Here is a 26,672-nt window from a genome sequence, read left to right on the forward strand (position 1 = left end):
AACTGTGGGTGGTCGCCATAGACAGGTTTTAATGTATTTAAAAATAGAAAAATTAAATAAATTCATATTAATGTCATCTCTTATGAAAATGACTTTCCATATCTGTTGTTTAATTTTTATTCCACAGTAAAAATTACATAACAGACATGAAATAACATTTTGGTATATTTTGTATTATTGTATGCATAAATTTTTCATATTTATGCAAACAAGCTGATAGATAATGAATTTATTATACATTGCTATCATATAAAGTGATTTAATATTTATATCATTCACAACAACAATAAAATTTCTCTTGTTAAATATTTTTAAAATATTTATTAATATGAAAATCTTATTTTCTTTTAATTACAATTTGACAAAAATTCCAATAAAATTTTTAAACTAAACTTTTTCTGCCTGCTATTTTTTTTAACTTTTCTATATACAAAATAAATATCTATACCATAATTTTCAACTGAAAAATTATATTTTTAACATTTTTTTGCATTAAGAAATCTTTTATTTTTCTGTTTACATTTTGTTCTTAACACCAGTTTCTGTACACTATGTGCAATGTCTACAAATTGCATAAAAGAAATACATAAAAATAAAAAATTACAAAATAAAGTTGACAATGAATATTTTACAATTTAGCATAAAATTTACTTGAAGATAAGATTTTCCTATGGATGAAAAGACAAAAATTAAACTAGTATTTAAAAAGATCTGAAAATATCCCACTAAGAAATAATAATTATATATTATGAAAAATTTGTTTATGATTTCAATATGCATATATATATATTGTATGATACATTATTTGTTGTCTTATTGGTAAAAATACTCTGACAATTGTAATAATGTACATTCAGTCACATTAACATATTTACAACCAAATTTTCAAGTGGAAAAAGAAAAAAGCGTTTGTAATTAATCACAAAGCAATTACATATAAATACATATTTCATTGTGTTGATTGATTGAATACTTTGCATCAATCATTTAATTTATTGATATATGGCTAGCTAGTCAATTCCCCAATCAACACATTGAAAAATGGACACCTATTTTTGAAATTATAAATACTGAAAAATATAGCGTTTGCACAAATTTTATATATGTATATTATCTGTCCAAAAATTTCCAGAAATAAAACTTTTATACTACTCACAATCATTTCTTACAAATAACATACTATAATACAATTATCAACATATATTTTCATACGATACTTGTTTTGGCATACCGCATTGCAATTATATCAAAACTGGAATTACCCATAACATTTTTTGTTATGGCATTTAGCGTTTATTTTTATGTTTTCGTAACTAAATGAATGGCAATTCACTGTTAACAGATATATTTTCCTCTCTTTTTGATCAACCAATTTAAGAAAAAGTTTGTTTTTATCTGTTGACAATCAATTTGCAAATACTGAAAACAGAAAAACAAATTTCAGAGATTGAAATTTATGATGTTTTCATTCTTGCATCTAAAAAATCTTTCACACAATTTTTATATTGAAATAATAATTTACAAAAGTGGTTGATGTTGAATACTTTGAGTCTGAGGAAAATTAGGAGTCATATGAATGGGAAAGGGCCCAGTAGCTGGAGTTCCTGTACTAATGGATGGGATAATATTCTGTCCAGGAGTTTGATAAGTACTGGTATAGTTAGTTGATCCTGGTGGCAAGCTAGATAGAGACAAGGGCAATATTGTTTTATAAACATTACACACTAAAATAAAATAATTCATAATTTACATATAAAGGTATATGTTATATAATAAAAATTTCAACAGAGTAAATCATTTATAAAGACATATATACATTTGATTCTGATGTTTGTATGTTGCTCAAATTTTTTTCTTTTATATAAAAGAATAATATGCAATAGTACAGTGCTCTTCTTGTGTAGATAAACTACAAATATAAGCAAAATCATAGCTTTTTAAAGTACTTTTTAAATTGGTACATAGTTATCCTTCATTATATCAACTATATCTTTAGAAATATTAATGGTGGTAGTAAGTTGAAAATATTTAACATGTACCAATTTGATTATCCAAAGACTAATGTCAAGAAAGGCAAGGGAAAACATATAAGCCATGTTGATGGTTTATATGTGGTAGTCTACATAAATTTGGGGTACATTGCCATTAGAAACTGACTAAAGAGGGACTCTGTCCAAAATGTATATCAACAAAGAAAACCTTAATAAAAATAATGTAGTTCATAGCTCATCTATATTCCTAAAATGGTATAAGTCTAGCCTTAAAAAAGCTATCATTAAACTTATATTTGTAACTTTATCCAAATTGATGTGTGCTCATTAGGTTAGTATTTGACTAAAAGTAGTAATTTCTGCAATACAATTAGTAAGCAGAATAGATTATTTATATAAAGTGAAATTTGTTAAACTGTTCTGTATAAATGATAAATACTTTTTTTATGGTCCTATTCTTCAATACAGTCAATAAACAACAAATTTACATTAAACTTATAATCTGTCGTCTTGATTTTAACTTAAAGAGCTGTTAGAAACATTAACACTTAAACTTTTCCTTATTTTAAAGTGTTTAACATTTCATTAGCATTAACAAGGTTTGATGGTAAAATTTAAAAGCTAAAATTTTTCAAAGGTTGGTTGAAACTGGCTGTGAATGTTATGTCACAATTTTTAAAAATATAATGAAAAAAAACAAAATGTAAATAAATTTTAATAATTAAAATTAGAAATATTTATTTTTTTCCTTTTTAAAAAGATTTATATTATCATCAATGTATTAAATTATTGTAATATTTTATAACAAACAGTACATTTTAAAGCACACTTTTTTGTTTTAACAGTACTAAATAAAATATTCATGTTTAATTAATGGACAGTACATCAAAAAATTAACAAACATTTATTACAGAAAGATTTTTCAGAATATCCAAAAAGATAAAATTTACCTTTAATAATTTCATTAAATATTATTAGAACAGAGTAAGAATCGCCTCATAACATACTCTACATTTTGTTATATTTTACTTCCTATATATTAAGAAATTTTGCTTTAAATTATTTGAACAAAAATGTTTTTGAAAAATTAATATAAGTACTCTTTATTTTTATTATACTGTTTTAACAATTTTTGTTTGAATAGGATTTATATTAAAAAATCTAAAATAGTACAATTGCTTCTGTAATTTTTTAAAAACTTTAATGTTAGATCACCATCTACAATTCAACAAATTTAAATTTATTTATCTATGTTAAACTTGAAAATGCTCTTTTCAATCAAATATATATATATATTATACTATAATTATTGATGTAATCATACTTCTTACTAAAAGAAATCAAATTATTACCTGTTAAATGTAGTCATTGGATGGTTAAATAAAGGTGGATGTGAAGGCTGATTACCACTTGCAGGAGGTAAATTCATTGGTACTTCATTTCCTACATGAGAAGTATTACTAGTTGGATTTGCTGTATTTGTTTGAGGTATGCCTAAATATAGGAAAAAGATTAGAATAAAAATTTATTTAGTGATTTTTAGAGATATCAGAAATAAATTCAAGAACATAAAAAATTTTATGAAAAATTATGGTAATTTTGAGCAGATAATCCACAGGTTATCTGTGTTTGAAAGATATTGAAAGGGATGAGCATTATACATGTGATTCTCAGTTTAATATTCATATTAAATTATAATATTTACTGATATGTACAATACAAGTTTTGAGACTGCTCTGAACTTTCTTGTTAAGGTTTACATAATTTTGAATTATTATTTTGAATCTCATGTTTTTTTGTTATAAAAAAAAATAAGTTATAACAATTTCACATATAAACTCATTAAAACATATATAAAAACACTTTACTTGAAGATGTCTATCTAAATAGTTGAAAACATCTGTATTGCAATAGAACTTTCCTGCTAAACTGAAGATTGCTTTCATGAAATTATTATTCAGTTAGAAAAACAGAAAAATTATACATATAATTTTATATATTCTTATATATTGTTTACAGTAAATATATAATTATATCACACACCTCTAAATATAAAATATTTTCTGAACTTACCAGTTGCTGGCAATTGAGATGGTAAATACTGAACTGTATTCGCAGATTGAAACGAAGGATAGTTTGCTCCTGGTGGTTGTGGTGGAAAAGAATTGGGTGGTAATGGACCATTAAAATGCTGTAGAAGATATTTTATTTTATTTTATTCTATTCAAATTTTCTAACGAAGATAAAAGATAATTCACTTACTGGAGGCAGAGGTGGATTTTGACTAGGATTAGGTGGTGGATAGTGACCATATACCATAGGAGGAGTAATATCTTTCATCAATCCATGATACATATTTAATGCTTCCATTAACTGCTGACTTAATGATGTCAATGCAGCATGTCTTCGATCCACCTTTTCTAACTCCTGATCAATTAGCGGTCCCATAGCCACACATTGATCTAATTATAGCAGTAATGAAAATTATTCATCAGGATATGCTAACAATTTAATAATTAGCTATAAAAAACATATTACAAAAAGACTTTAAAAATAATCTTTTTCCCTAAAAATACTGTTTAATGATAGAATTACTTTAAATTCAATGTTGAAATATAAATATTTGTGTATGTTGAGGAATGATTACTATAATCATTTACACACACACATACATTTGATAACTGAAGAAATATCTACAAGATATAAGGATATCTAAGGAAAATTTTTTGTGAATTTTACAAAATTCTTTAAAAATGAATAGCATTTTACTATGCTAAAAACTGTCACATTTTAAAATTTAATAGTTTAAATTAGATAACTACATAATAATTTTATCCTAAAAAATTTTCTTCTTATTATTAAGACAAACATTAATTTTCAAAGAAACACTGCAACAAAAAAAGTATGATTTTGCTTTCCTCTGAAAATATTTTTGTTTAATTCAGCCTATATCTTATAAATACTTTGTATTAAGTTAGTATTACATACATCTATCATTTGCATTTAAATAAATTAAAGTTTGCTATTTGAGAATCTATTATGTCATTTTAATTTAATAATAAATCCTTGATGTAGTATTTTGTTATGCAAAAAATGGAGTTGTTCCATTTAAGAGGAAAAACTGCAGCAATTATATTCATTTTCCAAATTTTTTTGAAAAAATAAAAATAAATTAAATATATGTCCTCTATTTAATTATTACATAAAAATAAATACAGTAGAGCGTCGAAAATTGGAACGTCGGTAATTGAAATGGCCGGAAACTGGAACGATTTTCAGTCGGACTGTGTCGTGCTGAATCGAACGTTTTTGATACTAAATTTACTTCTAAAGTATAATTTTCATGTTTTTTATATTCTTCAATATATTTATTTTGTTTGTACAAAATAAAGAAATTATTTTTAACGATACGATAGCCTCGATTATTATTATAAAAATTTTCGTTAGGCTTAAAATCGATGAAAATTCAACACGAAGCAACATGCAACGGAGAAAAATTCAACAGGAAGCGATACGCAACAAAGAAAAATTTGAACATCGGACAGGTTAATATATTTTTTCGTATATAATCGGAAATTGGAAAAAATCACTACTTGGAACGACCCGTCCCCAATTGGTTCCAGTTATCGACGCTCTACTGTATATATATATTCAGAATATTTCAATCCTGAACAAATTCTATTGATCAGCAAATCACAGAAAGTATCTGTTAATTTATTTATTTTAAGTTTATAATAAAGCATTATTGTTTTCATACAAGAGAAGAAATTTTCAAATAAAAATACTCATCAGTATTTTATAATAATAATTTTTTCCTTCATTTCTTTAACATAGAATATTTGATATTTTTTTCCTGTTAAATCTGTCACAACCATTAATATATTTTGGATAATAATTTTTTAAATGTACTACTAATTATTTATATAACTTGTTCTTCCCTTTTAAATTAGAATTTTTTTAAGGAAATACTTAAACTATGAAATTCTTAAGATTTTATAAACTTTGTAATTGCTCAGAATATATTCTAATCTCCTAGAATATCTCCTAAAAAAGAATTTATATGTTCTTATAAATATCTATGAAAGATTAAGAATCAATATTCTGAATAATTATTGTTTTCCAAGCAGAGTATAATCTTTAAATTGACCGACTAAATTTAATAGCATGTTTTTTACTCAATCTAATAAATCATTTTATATTGAACTTGTTATCAATATTTTCATTTATTAGAAAATCAATAATAATATTTTTTGCATTAATATCCTGTACAGGTGAAAAAGATGTAAAAAAATAAGTTCAAAATTCAAATATTTTAAACAGTAACAGTCACAAATACAAAATTTTGAACAAAATAATAATTCCATAACCTCTAACTATTTTCCATCTTTCCTCAATTATATTTTTCCACTTGTAATTAGATTTTAATAGCATTTAATATCTTATATTTGCCAGACATCTCTGCTTTTCTGTATCGAAAATAAAATCCACTTTTTAATCACTTGGGTAAATATGTAACTTGAAAGATTTATTATCAATTTATACTATTATTATTAGTAGTAATTCATCAGTACTACTTGTTAATAGATTTTGCAGTATCATCTTTAACGACTAGAGTAAGAAATGTCAGTACTTTAAACTACTGTATTGCTAGAAAATGATTAAAAGAACAAACATTTAAAGCAGTAGTTAAAACTAATAATAATTGCAAATTAGCCACACAAAGTCTGACAGTAAAAAAACAGCTTAAAAAATGCTTAGTTCCCTAATTATGATAACTAAAACCAAAACTCTTTACAATAAGCAAAATTTTTATAAATGTATTTAACTTATGTTTTGGGATGTGCTAATTCTGTAGGATTAGACGAATGACAATATCTGTAATTATAATAAGAATTTCTACTGTATTATCAAACAGTATACCTTCCAACAAACACTACAAACTTCATTTAAAAAGCTCATGTTTAATAATCTTGTATAATTTTCTATGAAAAATTCAATTCCACTTTCAGAAACCTTAGACTAAAACTATTAAAACACACTGTAATAAAAATAAAAAGATTTTTCTACTTTTATTTCAGTTTTTATAACAACTTAAAAAATTTCCTGATAATTTGACAATTTTTTAAATTTATAAAATAAACCTCGAACATAATTACTTATTTCTTAGAAGTTCTCAATAGTTCATAAAATAATTTAAGCCAAATTTCAATCATAATAAGCTAAAACTAGCATTAATGTAGACTAAAATATTTGTAAGTAATCCATAAGTTTATGCTTATCTTTAAAATTTGGTCCTTGATTATGTTAGATTCATTATTTCAACAATAGTTCTAATTTACCCTTGATTAGTTTTTCTCATAAATATAATAAGGAATTATTTCTACTTTTAGAGAGAGAGAGAGAGATAGGACAGATTCTTAATGTCTATAATGGCCATTATGTATACAAAAGATACAAAACTTAAAGAAATTGATGTAAGTCTTAAAGTTCTTTATTTCTTTTATTTTTAGTCTGATAACATTTTTTATCATCTTATCATCTACTTAAATGTTATGAAAACTTTTATCATTGTATAAAACATCTTTCTGTCACTGATCAACCTATTTACAATTCTACAATAACTAAAAAATTTGGCATTATTCTTTTCTGAAAAATTTGAAAAAAAACAAGAAATATGGTCAAAAAGTTTCAGGCTTCTTTTCTTTAAACTTATTATTTCTATCATTGACACTTTTTTGTATTTTTCATGAGTTAATAAAGTAAATATGATTTATCCTTTTAAGCATGCTATTTTTTTAAATTAATATAAAACAAACAATTTTTAATAAATATCTTAGTTATATCCTTTTTGAACTAAGTTAAATATTTTTAGTAATACCTTTATGTATCAGTGTAAATATACACACACATACAAAATTAACCACTTAAATTTTACACACACACACACACATTTTATGTCATTTACCTTCTAAAGATAATAATTCTTCACTATCTTCCACTTCTCCAGTTGGATCAGCTTCATGAAGAAAATGTAATGTTTTATCAATCTTTTCCTGTAAATAATATCAATAACCTTATAATAATGGATATTTTAAAAATAATTTAAATTAATTTTCATTTTTAAGTGTTAGACCTCATCAATTTCAATATCTTGTTCTCTTTCAACAGTTTTCACTCTTACTTCTTCACTGAACTGAACAGTTTTCTTTTCTGTTTGTCTTGCTGTAAGTTTAATATTAATAAGAATTAGTAAAATAATAGATTTTAATATTAAAATAATAAGTGTTATATTTATAATTAAAGAAATAACTTTTGTACAAAATTAAGAATTATTATTTACAAGATGGTTCTACATCCATGTTTAAATCAGAAGTGACAAAATTTGAGGGGAAAAGTCCTTCGCCTCTATGATTAGAACCTGTCCACCAATTTGCATCACTGCAATAATATATAAAAAGTTTTGACTTTGAAAAGAAATTTTGACATAACTATTTGAATAATTATAATAATTAATAATATTACCTATCATCAGTAAGAAGAATAATTTCTCCAGCTTTAAAAGTCAATTCATTATCTTCAACAGCTTCAAAGTCATATAAAGCTCGAACTTTCCTAGGCTCTTTTTGAGGAGAAGCGACTATTGCACCAGAAGGAGAAGATGGACGTGCAGTAGGATATAAATTTGTTTTAGGTGAAGCACTTGTTTCTTTTAAAGATAGTTCAATAGCTACAAATGTAATATAAAAAGTAATTAAAATCTAATTTAAAATAATTACACACATAATCTGAAATTAGTTTACCATAAATTATTATTACCTTTAGCAATATCATCTTCTTCCTGTTGACTACTAACAACATTAGGATCTTTACTAAATGTTACAGTACTCTTTTTAGGCTAAAAAAAATAATAAATAAATATAAAATATTAATTTATTAAAAGACAAAATTACTTAAATACTAAAATATCCCATATCATTTTATCAACAAAAAGTAGTTTCTCAAAAATTTTATCAGTTTAAAATTTATCCACGACAACTAATTTATATCAAATCAAAATTTACTGTAGACAGACTTCATAACATCCAGTCTTTTTTTTTAATAAGCTTTTAAATTAAAACCAAAAGTTAATCATTTTGAGATAAAAAAAATGCCATCATTAGATATGATAGCAATTTTATAAATATTTGATTCCAATATAAAATATTTACAGAATGTTAATTAATCAATATTAAATATATCAATAAAAAACATTATAAATGATATATAATTCAAAAATTTCAATTATAAAATTTAAATCTTTTCTAATAAATTTATGTGGCTTTGAGAAAACTAATTCCTACATCACAGCAATAAAATTATCTTGTCAGTCATTAAAATTAAAAGTTAAACATAAATTTATTTACACATTTATTATTAAATATCTGCAGAATAATTAATTTTATCTTCTAAACAATTAATCCAAGTATTCATTGGTTAATAATGTTAATCATAGTAAAGGAAATATATAAACAAACAAACTTACTGTTTCTTCAACATTAAAGTCAACACCTTCATTCCTCAAAGCACAATATAAGGAAGGAATAAGACTGAAATCACATTTTATAATTATTAAATTGTTATTAACTTTAAATATAAATTTATATAAATAAATTAAATATTTAAAGATAATGTTTTAATATTAAAACACTCACTAAACCACTGTTTTCAAAATCTGTATAATTACTTTATACAAATTCTAAAACTTGTATTATTTTTCATATTGTTAAGGCTGATTGTAACCTCTTTGGTTATGAATACAATCTCCAGCAGACTGCATTAAAAATTTCGTGCTTTTTTTCTATGTCCTTTTCCAAAATTTCTCAATAATGGAAGCAGATAGAAACAAACAGTTTTTAATATTAGAATTCTATTTAATTCTTCTATTAATATATAGTTCAGAATTTTGAAAATCAAATTTATTAATTTTCTGCAACTTTAAAAATTCATAGAAAATTACTGAATTCAATTATTGTTCACTATTTTATATTATTTTCTTAATTAATTCATTGATAATATTTATTTTAATTCATTTAAACACACAAAATGTTTACTATATTACAAAAAACTCTATAATAAAATTAAATTAAATGATGACTAGCTACTACAAAAATAAAACACTTCCTAATTATTTTAAATTATTATTATACCTGGTAATAAAAAAAATAATTAAAAAATAGACTACCTCAGCTGTGAATCACTTTTGAAATCTTCTGCCCACTTTTTAATTAATAATTTCAATTTATCTACTATTTTTGGATGAGCCTATCAACAAAAATTTCAATTAAATATTCATTCAAAATTATCACATAAAAATCATCTTAGAGATGATAAAAATAAGATAAATTTTTTAGTAATTCTTTTATTATTTGTGTTAATATATTTTATTTAATAATAAAATTAAACTCTAATACTTATTATTAATAATTTTATTATCTTTTCTAGGTTGTTAAACAGAAAATACATACTTTCACAATTAATTTTCTAACTTCGGTTTCAAATTCTCTAGAACAAACTTCAAGATGAAATGCTTTTCCACAATTTTGAATACAAGCATCTAAAAGCTAAAATAAATAAATATTTCATTAATTTATTCAAAACTTTAATTTTAAAGATGAATCTAGTTTAATGAAAAATACACAATAAATTTTGTGATATAATTAACTAAAATAAAGAATTAACATTACAATTGATTTCTATTAACAACAGGAAAAAACGTTTACTTGAAAAGACTGAAAAAAATCGTATAATTTCAAATCTAATTACTCAACTTTTAAACAATGCCAAGAAATAATTTTTAATTGCTTCTGAATTTAGAATGTAAATAAAAAAATAAAAAAAAAAGTCTTTCTTTTATTCACTATTGCTTATAATTTTATAAAAGCAGACAGCGTGTATATTACTTACGTTTTGTTTAATTTACTATTATCTTAATATTCAATATTCTGTTATATTAAGTTTCATACTTTTATTACTTTTTAACAATGAAACAGTCATAGTACACAAAAAACATTCTTAGTCATTTTATCACTACAAAACACTTATGTATAGGCTGAAACTAATTTAGAACAGCTTATGTACTTTTTTCTGCAACACTTTAATTTCTATAAAAGAACATTTTTCAATCTTTCCACAGGTCTGCTTCAGGTTTAACAAAAAGATCTGAACTGTCTTCTTAAACATTGGGAATCTTCTTGTTAAACCTGATGCAGACCTGTGAAAAGGATCCAAAACATTCTTTTATAGAAATTAAAGTGTTGCTGAAAAAGTATTTAAGGTGTTGCTCAAGTGTTTTATCATTATAAGTAAACATACTAAATAAAATTAAACATATTAAAAATAATTTTATCTAATATTCTTTCAATTAATATATAATATTGTTTAGTTTAAACTGCTTTGCCAAAAGTTAAATATTTTAGTTAACTGCCAGCATCAATTTAAAATTGCAATCAAGTTGGCCCAATACCAGCCAGGTGGCAACCCTAACGTCACCCTATCTCTCCTAAAATGAGACAGATAGCACCAACCGAGTGCAATCTCTCATTGCTCCGGCTACATGAAATAAAAGTCCACCTTGACAGATGTCACCTCATGTATGAAGCGCCATGTATTCTCTGCTTTGTAGATATGAAAGTTTCCAATAAATGAATACTTAATTGTTAATATTTTAATTTTAAAAACACAATTTCTGATAAAGTGAGATTTGTTGCTGTCAGATGTAAGGGTATGTCATGGGCTAACATTTATAAAATGATAATCATAAATGACCTTCTCTCAGATTATCCTCATATATCAATAGTTATTAAATTTCTTTTTTCACACCCAGTGCTTACTGTTCAGTGTGAAAAGTTTCAATGATATGACATTAACAAAAACTCCAACTGGAAACTGTCCTGATGTAAAAAATGTCAGTAACTTGTTAAACTGGGGGCATAAATGGCCCCCAAGATTGGAATTTAATTTTCATTCAGTATTTGTTGCCTAGTGTAAATCAAAACCAAGAAGAATTGTTTAATAAGGTATGATACTTGTGGGTTGTAACAACAGATTTATGGTTATATTGGTAGTACAGTACACTATTAATATACAGTATCTATTAGAATAAACAAATGTTTAAACAATAATGTGTATTGTTCTGGGTAGCCTCACGGATGAGAAATGTTAGCTACAGTTTCTAAAATTTTGCTACAATGTTTTAGTAAAATTAGCTAAATTGCTACAGAAAACTTTTTCTAAGCTTAAACCCTGTATAGGTAAATTAGCATTTTAAGCACTGTAAATCAAGCTTAGACATTCTAGGTTCATATTAGTATTTCACAAGGAATGTAGGAACACTTACAAAGATTCAAAATATAATTTACATAATCATTATATTCAAACAAAAATACACCAATCAAATTTAAAAATTCTGAATTCCAATGAAGGTCAGATCATCAACAATGCAAAGCTAAAAGAACATTAACAACAAAGTTACAATTGAAAGGATTTAAATCCATTTTTAAATAGCCAAATCCAAATTTTTGATGCTCCAGATTTTTGAAGTGTCACTGTATTTATAGGAAAATATAACACCTAAACTTCTATACTCTAATTAAATTACTATACTGAAAGTAGGAAATATTTTTAAAAATTACAATTATAATAACTACTAATTTATAATTATGTAAATGTGTTAACACTGCTAAAAATAACAAATTTTTTTTAATAATTATAGTTGTAAATACATTTTGATTATATTATACTGCAATAAGTATGTAATGTTTCAATGCAAATATGTCAAAAGTATTTATATTATACTTAATACAAAAAATAACTTTTTTATATATCTCACTCATTTGTTTCATAATGACCAAATAGATGACAATTATTCAGAGTAACTAGACTAACCACTAATGTATACTGGGATTTTCTTACAATGCATTGATTGCAGAAGTTAATAAAGATTTTTAATATAAACTCATAAATGAATTTTTATATTTTAAATTAGTTAAAAGATTAAGAAATTTTTTTTATAAAAATTAATAACTCTAAAAAGTCTCAACATAACACTTGTATCTATTGAAGTCAGCAGGAAAGTTATGTGTAAACGAGAACGAATAATGAGGATGATAATTATTTATTATAAGAATCAAAATAATCAAATGTAAAAAATGCATTTTGTGATAATTAGCTATACAGTGAAATTGAGACTGATTTTTCTTAATAGCTATAAAAGGTATATCAACATTGTCTTAGAAGATTTTTTTTAAAATAAAATAGTAATTATTTAATTCAATGATCTGATAATTTCAATGTTTTCTGATTTATGGATTAGTTTTCTTAAGGCTTCTCAGCTGTAGATAATATGTTAGTTCTTTTTACAATTATCCAAAAAGTGTTATCAAGAAAATATGGTAGAGTTTATAATTAATGTTCTGGAAATAATTTCTAGTAATGTAGATTTAGAAGAAAATTCAAATAAATTTAAGATATCTTTAGGAGAGATGATATCAATCCTCCCAGAGAAAAATTTTTTTAAATATGGCTGAATTAATACAATAGATAAAATTAAATGTTTGAATGTTACTTAAATGTTGGTAAATTGTTGAAGTAAATTACAAAAAATATCATTAATTATTCAAACATGTTTTGGAGACAGATTGACTCAATAAGAAAAAATTATAAAATAACTGATTCATTTGAAATAAAATTTAAATGGTCAATTAAGAAAAATAAGAAATATTTGAATTTAGAAAAAAAAAAAAAACATGAAAATGAGACTTAACAATATATTAATCTCAATAAATATATAATCAAACATTACTGTCAAAATATCTAACTTAATTTTTATTTTTGAATAAAATATTTTTACACAAATATATAATTCAGATTTATTCTCTGTTCATATTCTGTATAAATGCTAATATTTTTATAACTAATAATATTGATACATTCTGAAATTTTTATACATATATAATTTTGCATTATTCATTTTTTATCCTCTCAAATAAAATTTAACAGTTTAGCTATTAATAATCTTTTGTAAAAAAATAGCATGATATTAAGAAATTTCTTAATTTTTTTAAGTAACTTAATTAGATTTTACATGAATTTTTACAAAATATAAATATAAAATATTTAAAATTATAGATGATAAAATTAGATATTTGTGCAAGTACACATGTACAGCTTTTATGAATCTAAGTGTAATTACACTAGTTAACTCCTCTTGTAAAGGAAATGATGATAAAAATTTCCAAAAACAATCACATAGGGATATGACTATGAAACAAAAGGCCAATTAAAAACAATTACTTTGACTATCAGAATTTTCTAAAAATAAAATTTAAATATCATTTATTATTATTATTATTTTTAATTAAATTACTAAACATATTATTGTAATCATGTGAAAAACAGTGGATACATTTTCAGATTACTTGTAGTTAAATACTTTTGAATATCAAAATTAGTAAAAGTAAATAAAATCAAAAAGTTGTGTGATTCTATATTTTGTAAAAAAAAACATGATATTTCACTAAAATTACAAATACAACTCTCTCTCAAAATCCTAATCCTGAATAAATTTTTAAATATGATACTTTCTTTAAATGAATTGATTTTTTTGTAAAATATTATTAATTTATTTTTATTAAAATAATTTTAAATTTGAAAATATAAAACTTACAGTTAATGCCTGCATTGCAATTTGAGGCACTGGACTATTTAGACGTTTTATAATTGAACGAAAACAATCTTTGGGTCCATTTGTTGTCGTGCCTACTTTATCACATATATTCATAATAAGGCTCCAATCTTCAGTAGTATTTAATTCACTCGTAGCTTTTTCTGAAACATAAAATATTTAGCATTTCTTATACCTTTCTTTCTCTCTCTCTTCTTATATTTATCATTTCTTATAAGTTTACATAAACTATTTCAAATTTCCATTTAAATTAATTTCATTAATTTTTACTGATTAATTTCGTTAAATTTAATTATTAACATTTCTTGTCTTTTTATTCTATTTCAAAACCTGAATTAAAATGTTATAAAAGTATTTGATTAAGACATAAAGCTTAAAACAATTCATTAAATTATTAAATATTTTGAACTTTATAAGACAATCAGAGTTCATAAAAAGTGATGCAAAGCATTATTTCATATCATGTTAAGAAGTGTTAATATAATAATATTAAAAAATCAATTTCACTTTTTTAAAAGAAATATATTAAATGTTATTAAAATTCTTTGTTGTTTAAATACTCTTTATTCAGAATTGATATAAAGATATGAATAATTAATTATCAAATTTATCTTTAATTTTCCAATTTAAATCAATAACTACACTCTTTGCTGCTTAATAAGATAGCAGCAAATAGATAGATAGCAGCAAATAAGAATGCAGATAGTTTTATCTAATTTCTTTGATTTTTATGCTATTATTATATAGCACAGGAAAGATTGAAAACTAAAAACTACTGCACAGCCAAAAAAGTTATCTTTACTACCAATAATTAATGTTGTAATCTAACTAAAAAATATTAGTGATTTTCTCTAACAATTAATAAAGAAGAGAAAAATTTTAATTAGTGTTTTCTGAACATAAATTTCTAATTATACAAAATAAAGTGCCAAATTATAGGGCTATTATATGGCACTTCATTTGGTATGACGTGCCATATAATAGAGTTAATAATTAGAAGCTAATTAATTTGTATGGAGATAGGTGGTTATGATGCCAGCTTGTGTTAATTTTAATAATTACAATATATTAATTTTAATTTAGAATTTTCTGGAAGAGAAGAATCAGCCCAAAGCAGGACATAAATGCTTAAGTCTACTTATAAGCCATCAAGTACAGAAATAATGGCAACTTTAATAACAAAGCATTTAAAAAGAAATTTATTAGTAATGTATAAAAATATTCACTAAAAAGTAATTCTATTATAAGTTCTAAGCAAGCATGAGTAGAGTAAAAATAACAAAATTAATAAATATTGCACAATGTTAAAAATGTAATTTATCAAATAATAAGTAGGTTATATATTCAATTAAGAAATGTTTTGAAGATTTACTATAATGTACACTACAGTACTGTACATATAATAAATGCTGAAAATAAAAAAATTTTCACTTCAAATAATATTTACAATGAAAATAATAAACTCTCTCTCTTCAGATTTCTTTTCATTAATTATAATTACCATATTTTATAACACAGATAAAAATAAAAAACAAAATTTAGTAAATTATTTGTATTTTTTAAAATTACACAAGTTTTTCTAGGACTAAAGAGAATCAGAACAAAGTACAAAAAACCATTATAACAACTATACTAATTAATATTAGCATTTAAACTTTATAATAGTGCTTAGTATTAACATAAAACAATAAAATTTTAACATTTTAAATTAAATACAGTAATATTTCCATTTATGCACTATGTGGTTTTCATGGAACAAATTACTTGGTTCCATGAAAACCACATAAATGAAGCCATGAAAAGCAGTTTAAAACAGAGATCTGTTCCAGATTTTCAAATACACATTTAATCAAATACAAATTTACTATTACTGGAATAGAAAAGTTCTAACTAAAAAATTTTTTAAACATATTATACATCTATATAAAACATTACTGATAACAAAAAAAAAGAAAAAAAACCACTTTTTGATGTAACTATCATTTATTTCCATAAAGTTGATTATTTATTGTAAGATTTGAAAATTGTGTTAAAGTGAATAAATAAAAGGATTACTGTATATACACAAGATAATCAAAGTTGGCTAATTTAATATTTTCCTTGGTCCATTGAATTCTTTAAAAAAAAAAATTACATGCAATTTGAACTTTTTTGTTTAATTCAAAGTGACCATTACCAAACCAGAGATATTTCTAAGTTTATGACATTGTCTTATCACTTGTCCCTGTGACTGACCAGTCTATTCTTGTATTTGGGGGAAGGAATTGATTACTACTGCAATCTTTTTATAAGTTTTGTATATAGTATTAAAGAGCTATTTCATTGTATATAACAAAGATGAAAAGTATTGCTGCTACAGTAAGTTTACTTTGCAATTTCCATTGCATTATGTGTTTTACTGTCAAAAACAAAGTGTGTGCAATACAAAACATTAACTTTTGCCAAAAAAGTAGCAGCATATATGAAGTGAAAAAGAATTAGAATACAGTAGAACCTCCATTATCCGGATTGTTCAACATAAACAAAAACTGTACGAATTTGCTGATTTGCACTTGGCACTGTTAATGTACGTACGTGATGGAATGCATGGAACAAAATTTTGAAAAGACCATTAGTAAATTCCGGTAACAGTAGAAAGTGGTATAGGAGACATTGCGGAAGCAATAGCACAAATTTCAATATGTGCTGAATGTGACGAAGAAGATGTAACTGAGTGGTTAAATTGCGATGCGAACGATCCTGGATTCCAAATTTTGAATGATGAGGAAATAATTAAAGAAATATCTCCTTCAGATAAACAAGATCGAGAAGACGAAGAGATTTGTGAAGTAAGAGATATTGGTCCTACACATTCTGAAGCTTTTCGGTGCTTAGATGTTGCCATGAAGTGGTTTGAGAGCTAAGAAGAGTGTAACTCAGGACAACTTATATGTCTTAAAAGTATTCACGATTTAGCAGCTTCAAAAAGAACAGCTAGCTTTAAACAAAAATCGTTAATTGAATTTCTTAATAAAAAATAATTTAATATTGAAGCTATATGTAAAGCTAGACAAATAAAAATTATTCATACTATATGCCAGGGATGGGCAAGCAAGAGTTCAGTGGGATCCAAAATGTAGGTTTTGCAAAATGCATGGGAGCCGCAGTTCTGTACTGTCATGGCGGATAGTATGGTAAAGCGCACGATTTTATTATATAATATAAATATAATATAAAACAAATATTTAATTTTTTTAACAAACATTTTTTCATAAAATTATAAAAATAAAATTGTAAAAATAATAATAAAAAACAGAAATTAACACTCAGCAAGAGCCGCATGTAACTCAAAAAGAGCCGCATGTGGCTCTTGGAGCCACATTTGCCCATGTCTGCTATATGCACTGTCAATTATTATTTTTTTCAATTATCCGGATTTTTCCTTATCTGGACTACCTTCATCCCCAATTAGTCAGGATAATAGAGGTTCTACTGTATAGAAGGAATTAAAAAAAGAAATCCAAGACTGTGGAATGTAACCAAACACACTGTTCACCTATTTAATAAGGACATAATTTTGAACAGTGTGACTAAACAGAATGGTAAAGATAGGAAGAGAGTAAGAATGCAACCAGAAAACACAATGTTGACAAGTAAGAGTTAAAATGGTTTAAACAGGCACAAGACAAGACTTATTCCAATTCATCTTTAGAGCTAAAGCTGAGAATTTGCTTGTGGCCTAGGAAAGAGTGGTTTTAAAATCAATACTGGTTAGCTTTATGGATTTAAAAAAAAAATAGCATTTCTTTCAAAACTGTTTATTGGGAAAGTGGAGCTGTTGATGTATAAGTGGCTGATAAATGGAAAAGTGATTTCTCAAAAATGATTCAAATAGAGATAAGATTTAAGTGATTCAAATGCATTTTTAATGTTGATGAAACTGGACTTGTTTATAATTGCACACCATATTAAGCATTGGCTTTCAAAGAAAAATGTTATAGTGGTGGTAAATATAACAAGGAGAGAATAATGCTTTTAATTGGAAAAATCAATTCCCAATCATCAACAAAAGTAATTTTTTGGATGGATCCAAAAAATTACTTTTGTTGATGATTGGGAAGTCAGCCAACCTATGATGCTTCAAAAATGTTAAAATTAGACCATTGGAATATCAAACAGAAAAGCATGGATGAAAAGTGAAATTTTCAAAAATTGGTTCTTAAAAACTGACAAAAAATTTGGAAAAGAAAACCAAAGGATCCTGTTGTTTATTAACAATTGTAAAGCACCATTCCTCTGATGGAAAATGTAAAGGTTATGTTTCTTTCCAAAATACATCAGTATTTCAATCAATGGATCAGGAAGTGATGAAAAATTTAAAGTACTACTATTGATGCCTTGTAGTCCAGAATACCTCATCATGTGCTTACACTGACAAAAACAATAAGGTCAGGATCAACTTGTTATAAGCTGCTTTATGTGTAACAATGCTTGAGATCAAGTAAAACCCATAACCATAGCCAACAGCTTTCGAAAAGCTGGCTTCTGTCATTTAGAAGCTGAAAATATAGATGATTTTGAAGAGATTTACTGTTTTGGATAACTGGAAAGATGTGGGACAAAATATAGGCATTTCTTTTGAGGACTTTGTTAACATGGACAACAACATGGCAGTTTGTGGAAAACTTAGATACCAAAATTTTGGCTGATGTGCTGAAAAACAAAACTAATAGTGCATCTTCATATGAAGAAGGGGAACAACAAGTACAACTTCCTGAGAAACCAGTTCCATCAGCAGCACAGGCCATGAAGCATATCCAGGAATTACAATGGTTTGTCAATAGACAACAGAGATAAGTGACATCATTTTCCATCCACTTAATAAACTTAGAGAGTATGTAACTATTCAAAAAATAAACTAAAAAAATATTTTTAATTTTATGATATTTTTAAAAATTTCTAAACAAGCTACATTGTACATAAAAAAAATGTCTTTGAATAAATTGTTTTTATTGATTATTTGTTCCAAAAATGATTTTTGGAATTATTTTTGGAACTACCCATACTGAAACTTATGTAATTCAAACTTTTAACTGGTCTCTCTAGCTTCTAATTAGCCAAATTTGTTGAATAAATATTTAGCTTTCATTTCAACATAAAACCAACAAAACAATCTATTTAATTCATGTGGAGATAATAAAATCACATTTTTAAACAATGATTTTTTTCAGAAATTGTTTTCATGAATCAATACTGTGTATTAATTATGACATCAAAAAAAAAATCAATGAGAACCAGTGCCTCCAACCAGTTCTCCTCAAGCCTTTTGGCTGAGCACTGTCTAAGTGATTTTACTGACCGCCTTGCTAGTTAATCAGTAAACTGACTTCAAAATAATTTTTCTTACAAATTGTAAGTTCCATTCTCATCTATGAAAAAATGTAAAAACAAAAATCAAAAATACTTTCCATCTCTGTAGCATAGAAAGGATCCAGAAAATCAGATTTTTAAATATTTTAACTTCTGGTGTAAGCAGAAACATGAAGTCCATAGCCAATAGAAAATGAGGATGTTGTGACATCTCTAGATAAATATGTCAGACAAAACAAAATGAAATGAAATTTTAATAATTTTCAAGGAAATGTGAATATGCTGATATATTAGAAAGCTTTTCAATATCCATCAATATTTAACTTTCAAAAAGATTTACAAAAAATAACTGTCAAATACATTCAATCTACAACTTATGACCAGCCATACTCACAATGAGAAAAACTAGTGTAACAAAAATACAGTGGGTGATTGGTTAACAAACAATCCATTCCAAGACTTTGTTTGCTACCCAAATTGTTTGTTAACTGGTTATCAATTTACCATAGATTTTTATGGGAATTTGATTAATTCATTCTGGAGACCCCAAAAAATAAATAAAAAATTATACACTTTCTTACTATGTTTATTTATATACAGTAATACCTCGACTTACGCAAACCCGGAGTTACGCAATTTTCAAATCTCATCGATTCGTCTTTTGTTTGAGCGCCAAGAAACTCTTGATTACTCACTCCCCCCACATTATCGTTCAGCTTACATGTTCGGACGTGTCGCACGGAATCGACCCGTAGCTATAATTTATTTTGTGTTATTTATTTCTGTGTTATATCTACGGAGACTTGAGAGACTCTACTATGTCATCTAAACGAAGTAGAACTGATTCTTCTGCATCAAACAAGGAAAAAAAACTTTATCTTTGGAATGTAAAGTTAATATTATTAAAGACTTCGATACAAAAATGAAAATATGTGAATTGACAAAGAAGTTTGATCTACCGGAATCGACGGTAAGAACAACTATAAAAGGTAAAGAAAAATTCTTGAAGCTGCGAAAACTTGACAGAAGGCCTCAGTTCAATTGAAAAGGGGTTACAAACTTTAGAAAATATAGACTCCAACGAAGAGCACATTTCTTCTACAAAATGAGAAATAAAAAAATCATTAGCATGCTACGAGGAAATGTTGCGGGAGAAAAAAAAATCTTTGAGCCGTCAGACGAATTTGTTAGATTTTATGAAGCCTTTTACATCAAAATAACTTCGGTTTACGATTTTAATTATATAATTTGTTATACATATATATTATCTAAGATTTAATTAAACATTTTCTTCTAAATTATTGTGTTCTTTAGTCTCCGGCCCCAATTAAAAATAATTTGTATGTATTTATATGCAAAATTATACCCCGACTTACGAGGTTATCACTCAGTCCCACCTATCGCGTAAGTTCGGGGTATTACTGTATAATAATAAATATACATATATGCACAGTCTTGCATTTTTATCAGTCGTGTTGTTTTTCTGTTTGTGGGACATTAAAGAATCTGTCCAAAGTTGATTGCTTTTCTTTCTTCTTCGGGATTTTTCGGAAGTAATTAATAGTATTATCATTGCAGAGATCCCCAAGCCTATTAACCTCAACTGAGAATGGCATCCAAACCAAGACCATTGTTCTAACATCTTCCCACTTTTTCAAAAGATCTTTAATAGCAGATGTTAGCATTGATCCTTTTTCATCTTCCTGTTTTTCAGAAGGAAACACATCATCTCGCTGAGTTTCTTGCTGTTCATTTAAGAGTTCTTGGAGTTCTTCTGTCATCAGATCAGTTTCAGTTTCCATTATGAGCTCTTCAATGTCATCTTTATTCACCTCCAATTCCAGATCTCTAGCAGTTGTCACAATTTCATCCATAATTTCAGGGACATCATCTCCATCTCCCTGAATGCAGGAAGAACACAGCTTTCACCAAACAGAATTCAATTGTTGTTGAGTGACTGATGCCTTTTGAATGAGCCTTATAGCTTCAAGAATATCAAATTTTTCTTTCCAAAACATTTTTAATGTCATCATTGAGGAGAACTGGCATGCTTCAAAACACTGATGAAACAGTGCTTGAATGTACAATTTCTTAAAACCTGTAATAACCTCTTGATCCATTGGTTGAATCAATAAAGTGGTATTTAGAAGTAGAAACTGTCAGCCTGGGAGTCTTCCAGCAAATTATCTTCAATGTCAATTTTGGGTGTTCTGGTGCATTATCTAACAGCAACAGTGCTTTCAATGGCAATTCATTGGTCTGAAGGTAATCCTTGATGCTTGGAGCACAAACTTCAAACATCCATTCTTTGAAAAGAGCCTGCATGACCTACGCCCTTTTATTTGATTTCCACGTCACTGGCAGTTTTTCTTTAATAATAGAATTTTTTTGAAGGCTCTGGGGTTCTCAGAGTGATAGACAAGAAGTGGGATAAGCTTCATATCACCACTAGCATTAGCTCCAAAAGTAATGTTAATCAGTCTTTCGTGGGTTTATGCTCAGGAATATTTTTTCATCTCTTGTAATGTAGGTACGGTTCAGCATGAACTTCAAAAATAAACCAGTTTCATCACAATTGAAAATTTGTTGTGGACAATATCCTTCTTTTTTAATGAATTCTTCAAATTTGAGACAGAACTTCTCAGCTTCTTCTTTAACTGTACTAGCAGACTCATTGAATTACCACATGTTTAATGCCAGATCATCCTCTAAACTTTGCAAACCATCCAGTAGTAGCTTTGAATTCTATCTCCTCATGTGACAAATGTGGAGTTTGTTTCTTCAAAAATTTCACTAGCTTTCTCTTGAATGATAGTCATACTAGTTACATCTCTTTTCATTTCCCTTTCTTTTATCCAAATTAAAAGCAATCTCTCCATTTTTTTTTATGGATGATACATCTTTGTTTCTCAGGTGTGATTTTTGTTACTCCTTTAGCTGCTCAAGTCTTCTTGATTATATCTTTCTTAGCTAAGATTGTGCCTACTGTAGACCTGTTCAAACCATACTGCCTAGCAGCAACAGACATTTTCTGCCCACTCTCTACCTTGGCGATTATCTCTTGCTTGGTTTCTATGGCCAGCACGGTTCTTGACACACCACTCTTTTTAGGCTTCATAATATTATCAGTTTCTTTTTGAAATTCAGAGAACAGAAATCAACTAGTGCACAAAAGAATTATGTAAATGTGATGTCCAAATAAAATTCAAAATTTTGGGTGTTAAAATGTTAACAAATATCCAATAGATCAATTAAACTCTCACCTTTAGAAAATAAAAACCGATGCAAAATTTAACGAGTGTCCGACAGTCTTGCAAAGATTATAAAAAATTATTTGTCAGAAAGGTAAACAAAAAGCTGGAATTACAATGGAGAGTTTCAAAGTTCAGAGGAATACTATCCAATTGGTATTGGGTTGAACGTCAATGTTGGTGTCTCCCGTGCTCCAAAAGGTTTAAAATTGTTACCTGGAGACAAAGGAAAACCAATTGGTATTAATTATTTTACATCGCTTCTTTTTGTGTTTGTTGTCCAAACATAAAAATGTTTCATGAAAATGTTCATTATCCAATTTATTTGCAGTCCGAACTGTTCATTAACCGATTACCCACAGTATTATTGAGTTCAATAATGGTGTGGTACAGTTACTAAACATTAGCTGTAATATTATAATAAACAATAAATAGGTACACTGTATATAACAAAAAACTGGTATATTTATGTTTCACAATCACTTAGATTTATATAACTTTGAAAAACCAAAATCATTATAGAGCTGCTGTCTGGACAATCAGTTACCTTTAATTTTATAACAACATTATAGAAAATTAATAATAAAATAAATAGAAATTAAGAACAAAAATAAAATCAATTCCATACAAACATTACAATAATCTTTCAGTATGATTTTGGTTTGAAAATGATTGACCACCTCTATTTTCATGAATCTTTATTAGTAAAAATACAAATTAATTAATTAAAATATTAAACATTAGTTTGAAATTTATTACACCTAAACACGATTACTGTATTGTAGTATAGTATGTACACACATTAACTGATTACAACGTAGCATAAAATTTGAAACTACATCCAGGTTCAATATTGGTTCAGATATACAGGTTCAATATTGCAGGTTTCTGTAGTGTCATGTATATATATATTTTTATTAAAGTTTAATGTTTCTAGACTTTTGTGTAGTGAATATGGTATGACACCAATGGAAGAGAAGACAATAGGCACAATAAATACCCTATACATCCTCCAGTTTCCTTATTTCACGGGCAAGTGGAATGTATTTGGTGATTTTTTCAATGTGAACATTTTTCATGTTATGATTGTTTGGAATGGAGATGTTTATTATATAAGCAATCTCATTGCATTTGTTAATGAAATTGATCATTATTATTGGAGTAACAATTAATTCTATTCTCATTTCCTTGTCTACTAGAATTCTAATTACAAATGTTACACTTTGATTTAGATTAGCTACTCAAAACAGCTCAAAATTTAAAAATTAAATTAATACTGTAACAATGTTAGAAAAAAAATATATCTATTTTTCCTTTAAGACTGGATTAAAAACTTTAGTTAGAAACTAATAATAATTTATAGATTATATTAAGTATGATGATGCTATTATTATGACACCTGCTATAAATATTTAATAAACTTATACTAATAAGGAATGGATCAATTCTGAATCTATTATTTCAAAGTCACATAGAAATGACATTTATGACATGTAAATGTTAATTCAGAAATGTTCTTAATGAATTAATGTACAGTACCAGTACTTACAATTAAAATTAATTTGAAATTAAAGTAAGAATAATTCCAAAAATAAAAATGTTTAATCAATTTATACTGAATATTTAATTTCTTATATTTAACAATTTGATAGTTTCATCAATATATGCTAATAATTTTACATTGGTAATCGCTACCAGTTGGATAAGCACCCTCCAAAAAAGGAAACAAATACAAACTTTCTCACTAATTAAAATTAATTTTTTATTTATATTGTGTCATGACTCTATTTTTATACTTACGAATTAGCAACCATATAAGGTGGAAATTTTATTGAATTTGCATTAAAAATTTTTTATCCATTCAACTCAGCTTCTTCAAGATTAAATTCTGGGTGCACCACTAATCACTACTGATGATAATTAAATTATAACTTAGTAATAATTATTAAATTATAATTAACAATAACATATTGGTAATATCAATATCTATATTGTTAATTAGTAAATGCATAATAATAATAATAATAATACTATTTTTAATATATCAAGTAAACCATATCAATTCTTCTAAAAAAAAACTTCTACTCAATGATAATTTAAACTAATCAAAACATAACATGCAAGTTCAGCTTATTTTTTTACAAAATGATCTATTTATAAAAGTGACAGCCTAATCAGAAAACAATTATTGGGTGTTGTGTATTATAGTAAATTTACCAATCTGCTAAGAGTTCTAATTGTAAATTATTATAAATGTTTGTGTTTAAAATTAATTGGATGTTTTAAACACTCAATTAGTTCTAAACACCAACATCTATAACAATTTACAACTAGAACTCTTAGCAGATTTGTAAATTTACTAATAATACACATTGGTAAAATTCCATTTAAAATGAAAATTTTGTTTATTATATATATATATATATATATATCTATTTCTGTAGTCTGGCAACACCCAATATATATATTGGGTGTTGCCAGACTACAGAAATAGATATAGATACAAATACAAATATAAACAACTTAAATCCAATTGTTATACATTAAAACCAAAGGGCTGCCGAATTATATCAGGCTATATTACTACTGTTAAGTAATTTGAATTATATCAGGCTATATTACTACTGTTAAATACTAAGTAATACTAAGTTAATTAAATACTAAGTAGCATGTGTGGCATGACACCTGTAGAGGAGAGAATGACAGGTACAATAGGCACCGTATCCATCCTTCATAGATGCCTTATTTCCTGGGTGAGTTCTGTGTACTTGCTGACTTTTCAGTGCATGTGTTTTGTATATTGTGAGTGTTTGGAACAGATATGTCTATAATGTATGATTTTATTGTGTTTGTCAATGATTGTGATGTCTCGTCTGTTGTGGTAAATTGTTTTATCTGTGATTATGGCTCTGTCGTAGTACATTTTGTGCGTGTTGTTTTCCAATACTGTCTGTGGAATGTATTTGTAGTATGGTTCGTAGATGTCTAATAATTTGTGTTTCTTCGCAAGCTCTTGATGTATTTGCTACTTGATTATGTCTATGTAAATTATCTGTCTGTGCCAAGAGCTTGCAACCAGAAGTGATGTGTATATGGTTTCTGACATGATATGACATTTTCTGCATGTGCTATTTGTGATTGTTGTATCTTTGAGTATAGTTTTCTGTAGTGTTTAGTATTTATGACCTGATCCTGTATGGCAATCATGAATACTTCTGTTTCCCCAAAGAGGCATCCCTGAGCTAACCAGCTGTTTGATGCAGTTTTGTCAACAAAATCCTGGGCCAGGTCATAGGGATATCTGCCATGGAGTGCCTTTCAAACCCATGATTGCTTAATGGTGTCTATGCTATTTATACG

General features: G+C 26.1%; 1 protein-coding gene across 2 annotated transcripts in view; it reads right to left on the reverse strand.

Annotated features, from left to right (window-relative positions):
• Nucleotides 1-453: 453 nt before the first annotated feature.
• Nucleotides 454-26,672, reverse strand: part of Stam (signal transducing adaptor molecule) — a 33,075-nt gene continuing 6,856 nt past the window's right edge. The window contains exons 2-14 of one of the 2 annotated variants that reach the window (XM_067289139.1): nt 14,695-14,855; nt 10,496-10,591; nt 10,213-10,292; nt 9,514-9,577; nt 8,808-8,886; nt 8,514-8,718; nt 8,332-8,429; nt 8,125-8,213; nt 7,957-8,044; nt 4,254-4,453; nt 4,065-4,182; nt 3,344-3,485; nt 454-668 (exon numbers count right to left, since the gene is read on the reverse strand). In XM_067289139.1, the coding sequence (XP_067145240.1) occupies nt 629-668; nt 3,344-3,485; nt 4,065-4,182; nt 4,254-4,453; nt 7,957-8,044; nt 8,125-8,213; nt 8,332-8,429; nt 8,514-8,718; nt 8,808-8,886; nt 9,514-9,577; nt 10,213-10,292; nt 10,496-10,591; nt 14,695-14,855 (1,460 nt within the window). In that variant the 3' untranslated portion in view covers nt 454-628. Of the gene's footprint in view, nt 669-1,151; nt 1,682-3,343; nt 3,486-4,064; nt 4,183-4,253; nt 4,454-7,956; nt 8,045-8,124; nt 8,214-8,331; nt 8,430-8,513; nt 8,719-8,807; nt 8,887-9,513; nt 9,578-10,212; nt 10,293-10,495; nt 10,592-14,694; nt 14,856-26,672 lie in introns of those variants that run through there. The other variant, XM_067289130.1, reaches the window with a different exon arrangement.

This window comes from Centruroides vittatus, unplaced genomic scaffold (genome assembly GCF_030686945.1).
Source record: "Centruroides vittatus isolate TY-2023 unplaced genomic scaffold, ASM3068694v2 contig_1031, whole genome shotgun sequence".
Taxonomy (NCBI): Eukaryota; Metazoa; Arthropoda; class Arachnida; order Scorpiones; family Buthidae; genus Centruroides; species Centruroides vittatus.